At 41.5% G+C, this 19,134-nt stretch overlaps 2 protein-coding genes across 3 annotated transcripts in view; both read left to right on the top strand.

The window, feature by feature from the left end:
- The first annotated feature begins 500 nt into the window (after positions 1 to 500).
- snx6 (sorting nexin 6) lies at positions 501 to 15,030 on the top strand. Of its 2 annotated transcripts, none has more exons than XM_067613444.1 (14): positions 501 to 556; positions 742 to 792; positions 3,195 to 3,299; positions 5,365 to 5,475; positions 6,303 to 6,424; positions 6,532 to 6,655; positions 8,098 to 8,193; positions 8,304 to 8,409; positions 8,941 to 9,016; positions 10,148 to 10,187; positions 10,320 to 10,406; positions 10,813 to 10,972; positions 11,195 to 11,280; positions 12,179 to 15,030. In XM_067613444.1, exons 1-14 carry the CDS (start codon positions 551 to 553, stop codon positions 12,230 to 12,232), a joined length of 1,224 nt encoding a protein of 407 aa, XP_067469545.1. In that variant the 5' UTR covers positions 501 to 550; the 3' UTR covers positions 12,233 to 15,030. The 2 variants fall into 2 exon arrangements, with proteins under 2 accessions (XP_067469545.1, XP_067469546.1); XM_067613445.1 differs by having other exon boundaries at positions 533 to 556; positions 745 to 792.
- A 1,788-nt stretch (positions 15,031 to 16,818) lies between these two features.
- The window catches only part of psma3 (proteasome 20S subunit alpha 3), a 7,418-nt gene continuing 5,102 nt past the window's right edge, over positions 16,819 to 19,134 (top strand). The window contains exons 1-3 of the mRNA XM_067613452.1: positions 16,819 to 16,976; positions 18,213 to 18,295; positions 18,684 to 18,807. Coding sequence (XP_067469553.1) covers positions 16,956 to 16,976; positions 18,213 to 18,295; positions 18,684 to 18,807 — 228 coding nt within the window. The 5' untranslated portion in view covers positions 16,819 to 16,955. The remainder of the gene's footprint in view (positions 16,977 to 18,212; positions 18,296 to 18,683; positions 18,808 to 19,134) is intronic.

The following is a 19,134-nucleotide window of genomic DNA, read 5'->3' as shown; positions in this document are numbered from 1 at the left end:
TTCTTATTTTTGTCTCTCTGTAGAATTCACAAGGAACAGTATTTATTACCATTTAATATTCTTATATGTAACAATAAATGTAAAATAAAATTATGGCCTCATTTTATATTATTATACAGAACTCAGAGCTGACATGTTGAGTCCAAACCACTATTACTGCAATACTTCTACTACTTCAAACTCATAGTACTTATGTACTTTTACTGTAGTAGGATTTTTCATGCAGTACTTTGACTTGTATTGGAGTATTTTTACATGGCTGTATTAGTACTTTGACTCGTATTAGAGTATTTGTACATGGTTATATTAGTACTTTGACTCGTATTAGAGTATTTGTACATGGTTATATTAGTACTTTGACTCGTATTGGAGTATTTGTACATGGTTATATTAGTACTTTGACTCGTATTGGAGTATTTGTACATGGTTATATTAGTACTTTGACTCGTATTGGAGTATTTTGGTACTTTTGTTTCGGTTGTTTTGATTCGTGAAATCTGCCTGCCCGTCGTGACGTCACGCCGCTTCCTGTCTCCACCCGTTCGCAGCCATGATGGTGGGTTCCTCTCCTCTCTCCTCTCTCCTCTCTCTGTGTTTTATCTCCTCTGTTGGCGGCTCGGTACCGGGAGCCGCGGGGGGTCTCCGGGGCTCCGGTGGCCGTGTTGTTGTTGTTGTGTTACGGGCAGCGAGCGGCCGGTGTGTCGGTGAACTAACGGCTCTCTGTGCTCTCTGTCTCCGCAGCAGGAAGGGCTGGACGACGGACCCGACTTCCTCTCCGAGGAGGACCGGGGAGTGAGTGCACATTTATTACCTGTCTATCTACCTGTCTGTGTGTTTACCTGTATGTCAGCTCACCTGTCTGTTAGCTCACCTGTCTGTCTGTGTCTGTCCCGCTTAGCTATAGGGGCTAGTTAGCCTTAGCTTAGCTGTCTGTGCTAATATTAGCTCCGTGCTAACAGCTAACTGTGTGTGACAGCTGCAGGTAAACTGGTTCATCCAGGTGAGAGTCCAAACACTGACCCTGCTGACGTCAGAGCCTCCGCAGGCCGAGATAACCTGGTCAACAGGTGAAGCAGAGGCTAACGAGCCGCTCTGCTACTCATTAGCAACAATAATGAGCTGTTCTGCTGTCACATGACTGTCTCTCTCTCTCTCTCTCTCTCTCTCTCACACACACACACACACATACACACACACGCACTCTGATGTTAATTGAATAATTCGCTTCAGTCCAGATAAAGTCAGATGTGGAAAGTTCAGAGGAATCTGCTCCGAGTGAAACTAATCTGTTACTGGTTTGTCTGGAAAACATCAAAACATGTTTCCAGCCTGTGTTCATAAAAGTTATTTAAGGGACGAATTCACATTTTTCATGTGTGTCGTTAAACCAACAGTCAGTCATCAAATGAACATTAAAGCTGTTTTTCTTGCTGTAATCATTCCTGCTGTTCATACTGACCATTAGAAGATCCCTTCATAATGACCTTATAATGGAAGTGATGGAGGACAAAATCCACAGTTTATCTGAAGCTAATATGAAGCTTCAGCGTCCAAATGAGTCAAATCAAGTAGATATCTTTCAACGTTACAGTCTTTTTAGTGCCAAAGTTCCTCTTTTTGTTACTATACTTCCACCTGCAGCTCAACAGGGAAACACTGTCCGAGGAAACACAAAGAGGGAATTTGATGCTAAAAAGACTGTAAATGTGTCAGATATCCACTTGATATGACTAACTCAGACTGCTGAAGCTTCACAGAGACTTTTAATATCCAGTATGAACAGGAGGAATGATTACAGCGAGGAAAACCTTCACTGCTCATAAGGACACCTGACTGCTGGTTTAACAAGATTTTTCAACCTGTCCTTTAAATCTGGTGGCAGCTAGAGCTGAAACGAAAAGTTGATAGACAGAATATTAATTGCCAACTGTTTTGATGATTGATTAATCGTTTTGAGCCCCTTTTAAAGAAGAAATGCCAAACGTCTCCTATTCCAGCTTGTTAAATGTGAATATTTTCTGGTGTCTTTAGTCTCTATGACAGTAAACTGAAGATCTTTGAGTTGTGGACAAAACAAAACATTTGAGGACGTCGTCTTTAGGAAACATTTATCCACATTTTTCAACATTTTCTGACATTTTATGGACCAAACAACTAATCAGTTAATCAGGAAAATAATCAACAGATGAATCAATAATGAAAATAGAAACAGATGTTTGTCCCTTCAGGACCGACTGCTGACAGGTGAAGACAGGAACATGCAGCCATGATCTGTTGCAGTGTTATTAGTTTACATCAAGTTGATTTCTGTATGAAGGAAAGTGTTTTCCTGTGTAGGAGTCAGTGAGCTGTGTAGATATAAGCACAGAAATAGCTAAAGATGAAAGAAACGACTAATTGAGAAAATGGATTAAATATTTAATCGTTTAGCCTTCAAAATGTTGAAAAATAGTGAAAATATGGCGTTCACAATCTGTTGTTGACTTTACAGTCCAGAAAATCCATGTTGTCGTGTCATATATGAGGAATTAAAACAGCAAATCATCACATGTCACATGTGAGAAGTTGAAACCAGAAATGGCAACAACAAGGTGATTTAATGAGCTTTACATGAAACATTAAAGGCATCAAGACATTATAAAAAGACACATTTAAATACAATTAAAAAGAGTTTAATAGAAAATAAAAGATGAGCTAAAACAGAACAAGACATAAAACAGGAGAGTAAAAGTTACAGTTCTGGTGAAATATGAAACAAAAGTCTTCAACTGTGATTTTAAAGAACTGAGTTGCAGTTTTCTGAGTTTGTTCAGATATTTGGAGCATAAAAACTGAAAAATGTCTGAAACGATTCTACTATCAAATAGTTGCCGATTAATTTTCTGTGATTGACTAATCTATTAATTGTTGCAGATTAACTAAAATAGTGAATAAACAATGAGTTTAATATACATTAAACAAGTAAATGAGTTTAATGTGTAAAAAACACAGGCAGAAAAACTAAAATACAAAAGCAGAACTTAGTGAATAGAATCAGAATTTTCAACTCGCTTTAAAAAAACCACAAGACTCAAAGTTCTTCAGAAACAGGAACTGTCCTGCGGTCTGATGCAGGTGGAAAGAACCGTGTCTGGTTTATGTTAGGCAGCCATCTTCTGTGGTGCATTATGGGATATGTGGTTTTTGTCCTGCAGCCGAGGGCAGTGAACGTGGATCTGCAGACAGACGCCACGCTGCAGGTCGACATCTCCGACGCCCTCAGTGAGAGAGACAAGGTCAAGTTCACCGTCCACACCAAGGTGAGACTGTGTGTGTGTGTGTTTGTGTTTTGTTGTCATCGCACCTGAAACAGAAAACACCTTTTCCTCTGTTTTGTTCCTCTGTGATGTTTCTTGTTGGAGACTTTAAACTCCACCCACAGCTGTGACATCATAGTTACATCATCAGGACAAAACTGCACCTCAGCTGCTGTATTGATCCACCTGTTAATACCTGTTACTGATCTAGCATCTGCCCAGAAACACCATAGCAACTGCCCAAAAACACCATAGCAACTGCCCAGAAACACCATAGCAACTGCCCAGAAACACCACAGCAACTGCCCAGAAACACCATAGCAACTGCCCAGCAACACTATAGCAACTGCCCAGAAACGCCATAGCAACTGCCCAGAAACGCCATAGCAACTGCCCAGAAACACCATAGCAACTGCCTAGCAACACTATAGCAACTGCCCAGAAACACTATAGCAACTGCCCAGAAACACCATAGCAACTGCCCAGCAACACCATAGCAACTGCCCAGAAACGCCATAGCAACTGCCCATAAACACCATAGCAACTGCCCAGCAACATCATAGCAACTGCCCAGAAACACCATAGCAACTGCCCAGAAACATTATAGCAACTGCCCAGCAACATCATAGCAACTGCCCAGAAACGCCATAGCAACTGCCCAGAAACGCCATAGCAACTGCCCAGAAACACCATAGCAACTGCCCAGCAACACCATAGCAACTGCCCAGAAACACCATAGCAACTGCCCGGAAACACCATAGCAACTGCCTAGCAACACTATAGCAACTGCCCAGAAACACTATAGCAACTGCCCAGAAACACCATAGCAACTGCCCAGCAACACCATAGCAACTGCCCAGAAACGCCATAGCAACTGCCCAGCAACATCATAGCAACTGCCCAGCAACATCATAGCAACTGCCCAGAAACACCATAGCAACTGCCCAGAAACATTATAGCAACTGCCCAGAAACACCATAGCAACTGCCCAGAAACATTATAGCAACTGCCCAGCAACACCATAGCAACTGCCCAGCAACACCATAGCAACTGCCCAGCAACACCATAGCAACTGCCCAGAAACGCCATAGCAACTGCCCAGAAACGCCATAGCAACTGCCCAGCAACACTATAGCAACTGCCCGGAAACACCATAGCAACTGCCCAGTAACACCATAGCAACTGCCCAGCAACACCATAGCAACTGCCCAGAAACACCATAGCAACTGCCCGGAAACACCATAGCAACTGCCCAGAAACATTATAGCAACTGCCCAGAAACACCATAGCAACTGCCCCGAAACACCATAGCAACAGTTGAAAAAGTGCTTGCCGCCTGTTATCTGCCGAACAGCGGACGTGTTACCGGACCATTGCGTTCATGTTTTTACTCTTTGGGAACTTTTTTGTGAATGAAACTCACCCACAAACAGAGCAGAACAGGTCGCCTTATAAGGACATTTTAGGGGCGTGGACGGGGTCTGATGTGTTTGGCGAATAAATCTGGCTGTCTGCCTCACTGGCGGGTAAATATTTGTACCAAAATAGTCATGTAATAAAATATCTGGTGTGATGTCTCAGAGGAAATGACTCATGTTCGTCCTCATGCAGACACACAGACCATACGTGTTTATTACATGCATCTAAACAGAGCGGGAGACGTCTGAGGCGACGGAGTGTCTTCAGCTCTGTTTACCGTCCAGAACATCAGCTACTCAACATCACAGCTCTCTGCTAGACTGTCACTCGCTGCTGTATATGTGACACAAAAAGACAATTTATTATTTATCATTTCTTTTATTTACCGGCAGGTGAGTCAAACAGTTAATTTGGGACACTGGATGTGGACGATGGTAATGAGAAGAGCAAACCTCAGAAGGCCCAATGTTCCTCAAATTTCTCATTCAAAATTCAAAAGACTTGTCAACATCTGTAAAACAGTTAAATAATGATTGAGTGTCAATAGTGCAGAAAGACAAATGCTCATGTATGTTTCTGAGTCTTGAACCAGGATAAGACTCGTTCCTGTTGTCAGTGAGAGTGACGTGTTGACGTGTTGTTTCCACAGAGCACGCTCCCAAACTTCAAGCAGAACGAGTTCTCGGTGGTTCGACAGCATGAAGAGTTCATCTGGCTGCACGACTCGTTCGTGGAGAACGAAGAATACGCAGGATACATCGTGAGAAACACTCCGTTCATTTAACATCCTGTTAGAGTCTAAACGGGCCATATCAGAAAGCTGCAAATCATCATAATAATAGTAATTTAATTGTATTGCAGTTTTTAAGCTGAGAACACAAAGTGCTTTCCAGCGCAGAGTGACGACATAAAAGACAATCACAGATATAAAGACATAAAATCATATAAAAACTATTAAAATAAACAGACAGAGTGTATTATGTAAACATATAAGTCTGATTTTCCGACAAGAAGTCTGTAAAAGTGTCTTAAGAGATATTAAAGGGATAGTTTGCATTTTTGTATGAGCTACTTATCCATAGTGTATAACCTGCAGTAGAGGACCTTGTAAGTCATGAGTAGGACTTTGTAAACTGGAAACCAGTGCAAAGAGGATAAACTGGCTTCATGTGAAAAGTGGGTTTGGTCTTCTGGCTGCTGGTTCCCAGTTCAACACTCAGCTGAGGGAGACCCGGTCGTGTCATTAAAACAGCGACAGTCAATCCGAACGATGGAAACATGACATCATTAGATTATTAATAGTGAAGCATCAGTGTTAGAGCAGCATGTTACTGTTGTAGCTGCTGGAGGTGGAGCTAGTTTACACTACTTTATATACAGTTAGAAATGTAGTGGAGTGAAATACTCAAGTAAAGCACAAGTACCTCAAAAGTAAATGTACTTAGTTACTTTTGACCACTGAGAATAACAGCAGAGATGCAGCCACAACATCTAAACAACAATACAAAGAGTTTACGTAGAATTAAAGAGAGAGCAGATGTTTCCTGTTCTGAGTCTGTTGTTGTTGTTGTTGTTGTTGTTGTTTAGATCCCCCCCGCTCCCCCCAGACCGGACTTTGATGCGTCCAGAGAGAAGCTGCAGAAGCTGGGGGAGGGAGAAGGATCCATGACCAAGGAGGAGTTCACCAAGATGAAGCAGGAGCTGGAGGCGTGAGTCAACACACACACACACACTAACAAATAAACAAACAAACAAACACACTCAGCTGTATTTTCAGTAAAAACAAACAGAATCATCACTGTGTGTTTCCTGTCAGAGAGTACCTGGCCATCTTTAAGAAGACCGTCGCCATGCACGAGGTCTTCCTGTGCCGTGTGGCGGCTCATCCTGTCCTCAGGAAAGACCTCAACTTCCACGTCTTCCTGGAGTACAACCAGGACGTGAGTCACAACACGTCCTGCACACACCTGTAGACACCTGTAGACACCTGTAGACACCTGTAGACACCCGCACTCACCCGCACTCACCCGCACTCACCCGCAGACACCCGCACTCACCCGCACACACCCGCACTCACCCGCAGACACCCGCACACACCCGCACACACCCGCACACACCCGCACTCACCCGCACTCACCCGCAGACACCCGCAGACACCCGCACTCACCCGCACACACCCGCACTCACCCGCACTCACCTGCAGACACCCGCACTCACCCACACACACCCGCACTCACCCGCACTCACCCGCACACACCCGCAGACACCCGCAGACACCCGCACTCACCCGCAGACACCCGCACTCACCCGCACTCACCCGCACTCACCCGCAGACACCCGCACACACCCGCACTCACCCGCACTCACCCGCACTCACCTGCAGACACCCGCAGACACCTGGAGAAGTAAAGAGAGAGATGAGAGTTGTTTTACAGACTGATCTGATCTGATATGAGAAACTCATCATGTAGTTCCACACTAATATGTTTTCATTTTAAAACTCATAAGTCTGGACGGACAGAATCTGATCGTTCTGGAAACGATGCTGCAGACGCTCACATCCACCTCCTGATTGGGTCTTATCAGTCACGTCGTGTTCTTCCCTGATTCGTCACACCTCGGTCATGTGACCCCTTCCCGGAAGAAAACAAACGACAGCCTTGACTACCACCGGTTAATTCAACATGGATAATCAGTTACAAGCGTTTCTGACCTTGTTGTCAATGCCAGCAGCTGTTACTTCTGTTCTTCTTCTGTAGTAGACAATCTGCTTCCTGTTTACACCGGCATGTGAACAGTCATGTGATATGTGTCAGTATGGACGGAGATTAAACGCTGTTTTAAAATGAAAACGCATTAGTCTGGACGTAGCCTGAGAAATAGTGTGAATGGAGGAACGATGAGATAAAAAGGTTCCAAACAAACAGACACACCTGCGTCCAGGTGAAGCTCACAGTAACTCTGAATGCTTCTCAGGTTTAATCAGAGCAACGAGACTCATGTTCGTTTTTCTCTGAGACGTCTCGTTCTGCTTCTGTGAGTTCAGAACCTGCAGCCACAAACTGAACATGAGATCTGAGCAAATATCAGCTGTTGACACAAAAGCTGGATGTTCTTCAAACACTCTGGATGTGTTTGAACGTCGTCACCTGAACAGAAGCTTCCTTTTGTTCAAAATAAACAAAATATCATCATTTAATTTTAGGATCATTTTGTAGCTCAACACACAGATATGATGCATTACATCTACAGCTGCTGTGCATCTGCACTAGATTGTTTTTACACGCACACATACATGAATGCAGTAGTTTTATGTGTGTGTGCTGTGTAGAAAGTGATAAATATGTTGCGTGTGTGACCTTTGACCTCTCCTGTCTGACAGCTGAGTGTACGAGGGAAGAACAAGAAGGAGAAGCTGGAGGATTTCTTTAAGAACGTGGTGAAGTCGGCCGACGGCGTCCTGGTGGCCGGAGTCAAGGTGCTGATCACAAAAACACTTTGACTTTTATGACGTCATATCTGTCGTCTTCTGTCACGTTTCACTGATATTTGTTGTTTTTCTGCCTGTTTGTTTGTTTTGTTTTTCAGGACGTGGATGATTTCTTTGAACATGAGAAGACGTTTCTGTTAGAATATCACAACAGAGTGAAAGACGCTTCGGCCAAATCTGACAGAATGATCCGTTCACACAAAAGTAAGAAGCTGAGACTCAGTTTCACCAGCTGATCAGAAATACATCACTCAGGCTCAGTGTTTATTAAAGGACGAGTTCACCATGTTTCAAGTGTGTCTTAAACCAGCAGTCAGGAGCCCAGATGAACATTAAAGCTGTGTTTCTTGCTGTAATCATTCCTCCTGTTCATACTGACCATTAGAAGATCATTTGATGGAAAATAAAACCCTTTTTATAATGTTAATAAACACCAGATGAACAACTTGAGTTAAGAAAGATGTTAATAAGACGTCGCTGTTTATGGGAAATGTAGGATCCAATAGGAGAGTTGTGAGTCTGACCCCCACTGAAGAATAAAAGTCAGGACATCTCCTCCTCTGCTGCACTGATATTCTTTAATAATATTTGTCTCTCACAAGTCAAACTACTTGATGGAAGACAGACTGAATCACTGCAGCTGTATTTTAATGTTCGAGACCAAACCTGAAATAATAACATGATCGAGCAGCTGTTCCAACAGTGTGATTGAACTCTGAGTGTTTTTGTGTTCAGACGCTGCAGACGACATCAACAGAATCGCCTCGTCTCTCTACACATTAGGAACGCAGGACTCCACAGACCTCTGCAAGTAAGAACATTAAAACCTCTTTTTATTGATTTTGTTGTGACTGTTTGCTGCTGAGAGATGTTGTCGCTTCTTCCAACAAAATTTTTCATTATCGATTAATCGGACGACTAGTTTCTCGACTAATCGTTTAGTCTGTGAATGTTAAACAGTGTAAAAATGTTTTTCACAGAAGCTGCTGTAATGTTTTCAATGTGTTTGTTTTCCTTTTACTACGAGTCCAACGTGTTAAAGGACCAGTGTGAAGGATTTACTGGCATCCAGTGGTGTGGGTGTGGATTGCAGCCAGAGCAGGGGGGGGGACAGAGTGCACAGTAAACTGCCCCTCACTACACAAACATACTCCTTAACGGAGCCGCGCGACCAGTGGTTTCCCAGGCAACGACAGAGGTTGACTCACGTACCGGAGCAGCGCTGCTCAGAGACTCCCAAACGCTGTCGAATGAATATTTTTTTGGCCTGGCGGGGGTTCTCGTTGTGTCATTATGGAGAAACACAGATTCAGTAACCGTTCAGTAAACGTTGAGTACAGTTAGACCCAGCAGGCTTCATCAGGTTGGGCGAGTTCAAAGTTGTGAAAACAACGGGGGTGTTTTGAATACACCCCCGTTGTTAATTTGTTAGTCTGTCCCTCCCGCCGCAGGAAATAATGGATTAATCCTGGAAAGCTGTTGATGTAGCATTTCTCTCCTTATGAAAATAACACAGAGATTATTCGACCAATGAGAATTTAGTCGGACGAGAGCATATCGACCAACTAATCGACCAGCAGACTGCAGCCCTAGTAGAAACATGGTGGTGCAACATGGCGGCCTCCATGGAAGAGGACCTGCTCAGTATGTAGATATAAAGGCTCATTCTAAAGTAACAAAAACACAACGATTCTTATTCTCAGGTGATTATACACTAATTAAACACACTTATCAGTATTATATTTCATTTCTGCTGAGTCTTTTCCTCTAGATGCCACTACATTCTACACACTGGTCCTTTATTCAGTTTATTGTCATATGATGAGCAAAGACAGCAGATCATCAACTGGAAATGACTGCTACAGATTTATTTATTGTTTATTCTGATCAGTTCTTCTGTCACAATGCTGACATCACTTCCTCCATCTGTTTCCTGTTTCAGGTTCTTCCTGAAAGTGTCGGAGCTGTTTGAGAAAACGAGGGTACGTTTGTTTCACCTGTTTGTAGAAATGTTCAACGTGTTTAATTCGACGTTTACAGTCGGACTTGTAAAGGTCTCAGTTTGTTTTCTCTCTTTGCTGATTGGTCTGATTCTGTCTTGTGTTGTTTGACAGAAAATTGAAGCTCGAGTTGCAGCAGATGAGGACCTGAAGCTGGCCGACCTGCTGAAATATTACCTGAGAGAGTCGCAGGCTGCAAAGGTACGACTGCTTACTGACTGCTTACTGACTGTTAAAGGATCAGTCTGCTGTTATTCTTTATTTTCATTATGGTCAACTAATTAAACACATGCAGAACCAAACCAACAATGTCTCTTAATACTTTCTTACGTCCCTACCTGAGTCTGTGGTTCTCAGCTCAAAGCTCGTTGGTACCTACTGAAATTGTAAATGTTTAAAACCACTTCACAAATATATCGTTTCATTTTTGAACTAAACCTAAACCAGCTGGCCGCCGTAGTTTTAAACTAACAGGAGGAAATGGTGCGTTTGTGGGGAACTAGTTTGGTGCTCTAGTGAGTATTTCTGTCAGCAGGAAGAAATAGACTTGATGTTAAGTTCTGGTTTGACATCACGATGACATCGTGTGATGATGTCACCGCTGCAGGACCTGCTGTACCGGAGGAGCCGGTCTCTGGTGGACTACGAGAACGCTAACAAGGCTCTGGATAAAGCTCGAGCCAAAAACAGAGACGTCCTGCAGGCCGAGACCAGCCAGCAGCTCTGCTGCCACAAGTTCGAGAAGATCTCCGAGTCCGCCAAGCAAGGTCAGCCGCGGTCCGCCGAGTGTCTGTTGCCGCCTTTATTTTAACTCCTTGTTACGTTTCCTTTGATCCTGTTTCAGATAGTTACAAGTACAACAGCAGCTTTTATAATGCGGCACTCTGAACAGTTAAAGTGATGTTTATGTTCAACTGATCAGACTCCATCTGAGTTTTTTTGTGGTGACCTGATGTGGCGTCTAACAGCGGTTTCTGTTCTGAAAGTAGAGCTCATAGACTTCAAGACGAGACGAGTGGCGGCGTTCAGGAAGAACCTGGTGGAGCTGGCCGAGCTGGAGCTCAAACACGCCAAGGTACTGAAACACTGAGTAGACCATATCAGGTCAGATCAGAAGATCAGTCAGTCAGTCAATCAATCAATCAATCAATCAATCAGTCAATCAGTGTCAGTGCAGAAAGACCAGAACCTGTTTAGTTTAACATGTTGTAGAAATGTAAACGATAAAATAAGACGCTGTTGTTTTAACAGTCGTAACATATTTAATTATCATTAATTAATCCTGGAAACACCAAACTAATCTAAATTAATGTTAATTAAATTTATATTGCAGCCAGAGATCCATCAATTAATGTGAAAGAGTTAAAAAATTAACCCCTTAAAACAGCCTTAAATTCAAATAGCTATTAATTTATAATTCATTAATTAATCCATTATTGATCAGTTTAAGGTGTTATTGATGTTAAGGGTCTAAAACGTTGATATTATCAGTATTCAGATATTAAATTAATGACCACATTAATAGATTAGAATATATTAAGGGGTTTCAGGTAAAAGTTTTTACAATATAATGTTAATATTACAAAATAACTTTAGTTACCCCAAAAATTTTCATCTTAAAAAGACCCGAATATTTCATTAAAGGTTCAAACTGAGGAGTTAATTAATTGACAAATAAATGATTATTTTAAAACTTTAAAACTTAAAATTTACCAAATGTAACATTTAAAACCATTCCTAATTTATACCTTTAAAGGAGCTTTAATGTTTTAAGTTTGAATGTCATTTGATGATTTATTGACGACCTGTAAACATTCATTTACATTTATCCTCTTAAAGTTCCTCAGTGACATCATTATTAGTGGATAAATTGATTGTTAGAACTGGAGCCAGATGTTGACCAACATCTGGTCCTGATGTCACATAACTCACCTGTCCACGTGTCTCTGGCCCCGCCCCCCTCTCACCTGCAGGGGAACCTCCAGCTGCTGCAGAGCTGTCTGGGCGTCCTCAAAGGTAACACTTAACTATAAGGCCGCTCCCACATCCAGCTGGACACGCCCCCTGCCACAGCCCCGCCCACATCCAGCTGGACACGCCCACAGCGGGGCGGCGCCCGGACGGACGGACGAACGACACCGAGAACTCTGGACCAGCAGAGAGAGAGAACGAAGGGTTAAAATAACAGGAAGTCTGTCGTCTGTATCACTAACCCGACACCGTCCTCTTCTTCTTCATCCTCCTCTTCCTCCACCTCTTCAGTCTCATCCCCCTCCTCTCTCCAGCAGCAGCTGTACTGGTTTTACTGGTCCAGTATCAGACCTGCAGCTCCTGTACTGGTTCTACTGGTTCAGTATCAGACCTGCAGCTCCTGTACTGGTTTTACTGGTCCAGTATCAGACCTGCAGCTCCTGTACTGGTTCTACTGGTCCAGTATCAGACCTGCAGCTCCTGTACTGGTTCTACTGGTCCAGTATCAGACCTGCAGCTCCTGTACTGGTCGTACTGGTCCAGCAGGTGGGTGTGTTTGTCTCCAGAGTGACCTTCATATGAATCTGTTTTAGAGTCAAATCGTCTCCTGTTCAATATTTTTCTTCATAATTTCACAACAAATCTTTTAAACTCTGACAACAACAGTTCCAGTTAGATATTTTCCTCCAGTGGTTCTGGTTCCAGTTCAACTCTGACTGGGAATCACTCAGGTGTTTTGATGCTGATGCAACACCAGAACTTTGTCTAAAAAAACGAAAGCAGCCGCACAATAAAACAGTTTAAAATGATCCAACAATCAGTCAGCGAGGTTATAAATCTGATCAGCTGATCAGGCTTCGTCCATGATGTGATTGATCCTCATTAAATCGTTTCTTCATCAGTGTCATTATATTATAATTCAGCGGAGCAGCTTTTAGCTCCATAGCATCTCTGACCTCACGGTTCCTTCACACAAAGGTATCAGCTCTGGTATCCGATCAATACCAGCTGATCATCCTCAGATCAAATCTAGACGAGATTTAAGACACGTTAGTCGGGTTAAAAATGTTTTCAGGGCCTGTTGGGGATTTTTTATTTTTTATTGCAGTACCAGGAGTGACATCAGCTCCGTTAAAGATAAACTACAGGTGTGTAAAGCTGATGATGTCACTGATGATGTCACTGATGATGTCACTGAGTCAGTGTCGGTTGGGGTTGAAGACGACAAGTTTGAAAAGTAAAAGGATCTGGAGGTGCGGAGTTAGAAAGAGGCTAGCAGCTCCAGGGCTACATTAGCCGCTAGCATAACACACACCGGTCTCCAGGTGCATTGTGGGTAATGTAGGCGATAGGTTTTGACAAGGAAGAAGAATGTGAGGAATGAAAAAAGACGACATCTCTGGTTCTGCTGCGTCAAATATCCATCCTGATGTTAAAGGAGAGAAACTAACATCAGCGTAGCTTCAGCTGCTGTTTTCACAGTAAACAAACCAACATCTGGCCTGATGCAGTCTCCTCCACAAGTGGTTCAAACAATCACATTTCAGTCTTTTCTCGAATACAAAACACTTTGTTTTTAATATGCGATCAGCCCAAAACACAGGAAGTGACTCAGGGTGGATGTAGGATCAGGATCTGGATCTGGAGTCTCAGTTCAGGCATCAGGATCTGGATCTGGAGAGAAACCAGCCTGAGGTTTAACTGAACCCAGAACCCGACAGCTGGAGGTCAAAGGTCAAACACTGTCAGATCCAGTGTGGACAGAATAGAAACATATGAACGTCACTCGGAGGAGGAGCTGCTGATCCCAGTCTGCTGCTGCTGCTGGAGGAACTGGTCCCAGTTGGTCTCTGCTGGTCTCCATCTTACCAGGTCGTTTTTGTCTTTTAGTGAGTCTTAAAAGTCTTTAAAAGTTTTTTTTTTTTTTTTTAAAAGAAGTGAAAGAATCTGAGTGCAGTGAGAAACTTTAAAATCAACTTGTTTCCAGAGTTTTCGAGAGTTCGTGTCATATTTTCTTTTCTAGAGCAGCAGAAGTGCTTTCAGTCAGAGAGCATGATCTTCCACTGAAACTGTAAATCTTTAAATTTCCATTAATTTCCGAGCACTTTAATGAAGAGAATTCTTGAAACAAGTAGAATTAAAGTTGAATAAATAATCTGCGACAGATTCTTTTTTTAAAAAACGAGACTTTAAAGATTCAAAAATAAGAAAACCGGCCGATAACGTGGAGACTTTTTACAGTGTCTGTCCGTCTCCTCTGTTTAGTTTTTACTCTTCTGTTGCTGCTTCTGTCCTCATCTTCCTCTTCCTCTTCCTCCCGTTTCCTGGCGGCGTGTTCGTGTGTCCGGGGGGGTCGTTTAGTGTCGGTGAACTTCCTGTGCTGCTGCTGCTGCTGTGTGACGGCGTTTCTTCAGTCCAGCTCTCGGTTCTCGTTCTTATTAAAAATGTAATGTCACTAAATAATAATAATAATAAAAAAAAGCCTTGTACATGTTTGTATTAGTTAACTAATGAACGCTAATCATCTTCATCTTCATCATCATCATCATTATCATCATCATCACTAACCGTAGCTTCTTTTTTCTTTCTGAACCCGATTTGTTTTGTCATTCCAGACAGCGGAGCTTCAGTCTGTTTGCCTTAATGTCGATCAGTCGCTCCTGTTGATTTATTGTAAAGAAAAAAGTTTAAAAAAAAATCACAGAATGAAAAACTGTTTTTGTTTCCCGTTTTTTTGTTTTTTAAAGTGCACTGTATACGAATGTTTTTTCACTCTTATGTGACCAAAGCTTCCATTTAACGATTCAAGATGGAGACGAAATAATTAAAAAAAAAATGACAAGAAGAATAAAAACAGATGATTATGAAATTCACAACATTTTAGTTGTTTTCAAACTCAGCAGGTCTGTAATCCACCCTGGTCATACTGAGACTGAATAAAACTTTACGGACACTTTTCTTAAAAAACATCGTCTGTGTGCAACGTTTACTGGGATCTGTGGGAGAGAGAAAGAAGCGGTGTGATGGGAGCGCTGATTTATTAATCCAGTTTGTGAGCATGTTCATGTGTTAATAACATCATCAGATAATTACTGAACCTTCACACATGCTGCTCAGTCTTCACACATCAGAGCAGTAACACAGAAATATTATGAAAACATGGAAATATTTCAACATTTTTTTTGCATTTTGTTCCATATTTATTCAGAAAGAATCAAAAATAACCATTAAAATAACGTTGCATTCATCACATTTAATATAATCCATTGAAATTGTTCTATTTTATATAACATAAGACATTATATAGTGTGATTATAAAGGTTTTTTTTCTCCATAAACAAAAAGAAAACTAAAGAATAAACTCTAAAGCTTCATTAAGGATTAATCACATTAAAATCTATGACTGATGAGGTTTCATGAATATCAGATATCTGATTATGAAGGAACATAGTCGAAGAGTCAGAACATGAACAGTATGTGAGGATTAATATGTGTTTAATAGCTGCAGAGAAATGTTGTTATTATAACAGCAAAAAGGTGACAAAGGTGAAATACAGATGATGTAATATCCAAACAACTTCCCTGGAAGTGTTGGATGTAATTTGAAGGTATTTAACAGTTAATATCGAGGACATTTTACAGGAGGAGTGGCGCAATTTGGTAAAGTTACAAGAAAAAAATGGAGGGAAAAAAGTGTTTCGTTGTTAAATACTCATTATATTTGAGTTCTCAGCTGTTAATTTGTAAAACTCAGAAAATTACACAAGAACATTTCTTTAACTGACAGGAAACATTTATTTAAATGTGTTTGTAAGGGAACATCTGCACTATTAAACACAAATGCATACCTGCAGGTCCACGTGTGACGTCACTGCCGCATCACTCCGCAGCAGCAAGGTGGCAGCAGAGAGCCGGTCGGGCTGAAAAATACTTCTTCTTCTGTGGTGTAAATGTCTCCAGCAGCGTGAAGTTCACCGGAAAAACGGATATTGTGAAGTGAATGAATGAAATGAAGTGTTTTCTATAATAAAAGTACCTTTGATTGGTCAGCTCTGAATTTAAGAGAAAAATATGTTTAGTAACAACAAACCTGCTGTCCAACTTCTCTGTGGTTGTTTTCCACCTATATTATGGAGACAGTTGTGATAATTGATCAAGAAATATCTGAAATGTTGAGGGAACTTTTTCTTTCCAAGGCAAGAATCTGTAGAGAAACATATATGTAGAGTACAATATATTGGAGATTTGGATATTTGAATCCAGCGCCGGAAGGGCAGACTGAAAACTACTGTATAGAAAGATAACATGTAAATAGTTAAATGGTGATTAATGAAAAAAAATCCAACTGTAAATAACAACAAAAACTCAATTTAAAACGTAAATTTTAAACGGAAGAGAATGAAATGAAACGTACAAATATTGAAACGTGCAAATGTTCATATTGTAAACAGTGCAGTAAACAACAACAATAATAATAATAATAATAATAGTAATAATAATAGTAAGAGTAATAATAGTAATAATAATACGGTTAACATCATGTATTCTAACTTCCAGCATGATAACTGGACAAACATGCTGATGATGATCATGTGACGTGATCGAAAGCTCCAGAACAGCTACTAACTGGCCGGTGAGGTCATGTGGTTGTCGGTGTTTTTTTTTATTGTGCAGGCTGACCGGATGTGCCGCGTGACGTCACTGCCGGCAGCTTGACAGTGATGAAGCGCAGGACCAGCGAGCTGAGAGCTGCTCAGAGGATCCACAGTTCCTGTTAAAATGAGCTCCATAGGGACCGGGGTGAGTGTTTCTGTGTTTCTGGGAGCTGAAGCTTCATGTCGGCTCCTCTCAGATCGTCTCTGTGTCGGCTTTTAGTTCCTTTTACTGTAGATTAATTCACATTTCTGCCCAAAGTCTTTGATTCATAACAACCTGCAGCCTGCTGAGTCACAGCGCGGCCTGAAGCTAACTGATGCTAGCTGAAGCTAACGTTAGCCGAAGCTAAACTGAAATTGAAAGTTCTCAGATCCGTAAATTTTGGTTCAGTTTAGATTAATTTGAGTGTTTTCTGTGAAGATTTTACAACGAAAAGAAGTAAATTGAAATCCCGCTGCAGCGTTGTTCGCACAGTTTGTCGTTTTAGTGATAAAAATTAGTTTCATTTACGTGAGCAGTCAGTGCTAACAGTTAGCTTTAGTGCTAACAGTTAGCTCCGACAGATGCCAAACTCCCTTCACAATACATCATATTTAAGACTCCTTGTGTTTTAACTGAAGTTTAATCCTTTAAGAAGATAATTGAAGACTTTTAATCAAATACTTTAAGTGTTTTCGTTCAATCGGGCTTCTTTTGATTCATAAAAAACTCTGAACTGAGATAAAATCCCACATTTAGAGGCGGAACATCCTGCTCATGCTGCTCTCAGAGGAAACGTTAATGTGGAGTTTAACCAGCCAGGAATGCTTCATTAGTCCATTATATTCAGAAACAAATCTTAATTAACAAGTTCCCCTGAATTTACACCTTAATTAGAATTATTAGGGAAATTCAGTAATGATCAGTTGTGTTATGTTTGGGCTCTGAAATAGTTTCATATTCACATTAATGATGTTTTTAATAGGTTGATCTCAAATTAATGGATAAAGGAGTAGATTATAATATAAAACTTGATCATTGATTTTTTAACAGCTATAAATTACATAAAACTTACTAAATAGAAAGCTCAACTTGTTTTATGATCAACACTTTATTAGTCAATTAAACATCCCTTCCAATGCATGTAAATACATGTAAACACTGTGTAAATGTAAACCTGCAGGTCTCTTACATTAATGTGCTATGAGAGTCAATTACAGACAACAACAAACTAACTAACAAAACATTTGGGAGGAAGAGAACAAAAGTTTCATGTTATTGTCAATTTTAAGGAATTTTTACCCTTTAAAAAGTTCTGTTCTGTCTAAATATCAACATGTTCTGTGTTTAATCTGTAAATCTGTGTGTGTGTGTGTGTGTGTGTGTGTGTGTGTGTTGCAGTATGACCTGTCGGCCTCCACCTTCTCTCCAGATGGCCGAGTGTTTCAGGTGGAATACGCCATGAAGGCCGTAGAGAACAGCAGGTCAGAGTCTCCACATTCATCCAAACCAGCAGAGAAACCAGTAACTCCAGCAGACTGACCAGTATAAACTAAACCTGATCAGTCTGATTTACAGACTGAACTGCTTCTCATGTCAAACTGTAAATATTGTTGAAATGAGGAATCGTTGTTTCAGGAGCTTTGAAATGATATTTCATCGTATTTCTAACTTTAGAAAGTCAAAGTTATAGTTTTTCTTTCTGTTATTGGTCAGAATTATTATTATTTTCCTGTTTAGTTCACTCTGATTGGCTCCCAGGTGTGTCACATGAACACACTTCACAGCCTCCTGTTAAACATACGTGTGTGTGTGTGTGTGTCTGTGTGCGTGTGTGTGTGTGTGTGTGTGTGTGTGTGTGTGTGTGTTCAGCACGGCCATCGGGATCCGCTGTAAAGACGGCGTCGTGTTCGGGGTGGAGAAGCTCGTTCTGTCCAAACTGTACGAGGAAGGTTCCAACAAACGCATCTTCAACATCGACAGACACGTCGGCATGGTAACCACACACACACACACACACACACACACACACACACACACACACACACACACACACACACACATTCTCTCTCTGTCAGAATCAGCTGAGAGCAGTTTTGTGTAACTTCAGTACGAAGCTGATCTGTAGCACAACCAGCTGGTGAAGAACGGCGTTCATCACAACGTTGAACTCTGGATCCGTTTTAAACAAACTAACGTGACCGAACTCTTGATGATGAAGGTCATGTGACTGACTGACGGGTTTTAATAGTTTGTGGACAACATGGAGGAATCAGATACTTCAGACTCTGGATGAACAGCGGTGGGCAGTAGTCAGGATGTC

The sequence above is a fragment of the Thunnus thynnus genome, chromosome 16 (assembly GCF_963924715.1).
Source record: "Thunnus thynnus chromosome 16, fThuThy2.1, whole genome shotgun sequence".
Lineage (NCBI taxonomy): Eukaryota > Metazoa > Chordata > Actinopteri > Scombriformes > Scombridae > Thunnus > Thunnus thynnus.
Note: the sequence above shows the minus strand (reverse complement) of the source record. Positions and strands in the feature narration are given on the sequence as shown.

Bases quoted from the DNA above. Each gene is read 5' to 3' on its own strand.
- snx6 (XM_067613444.1), top strand. The intron at 9,017-10,147 runs GTAAGAACATTA...TTCCTGTTTCAG, and splicing joins GACTCCACAGACCTCTGCAA to GTTCTTCCTGAAAGTGTCGG. The intron at 11,281-12,178 runs GTACTGAAACAC...TCTCACCTGCAG, and splicing joins TGGAGCTCAAACACGCCAAG to GGGAACCTCCAGCTGCTGCA.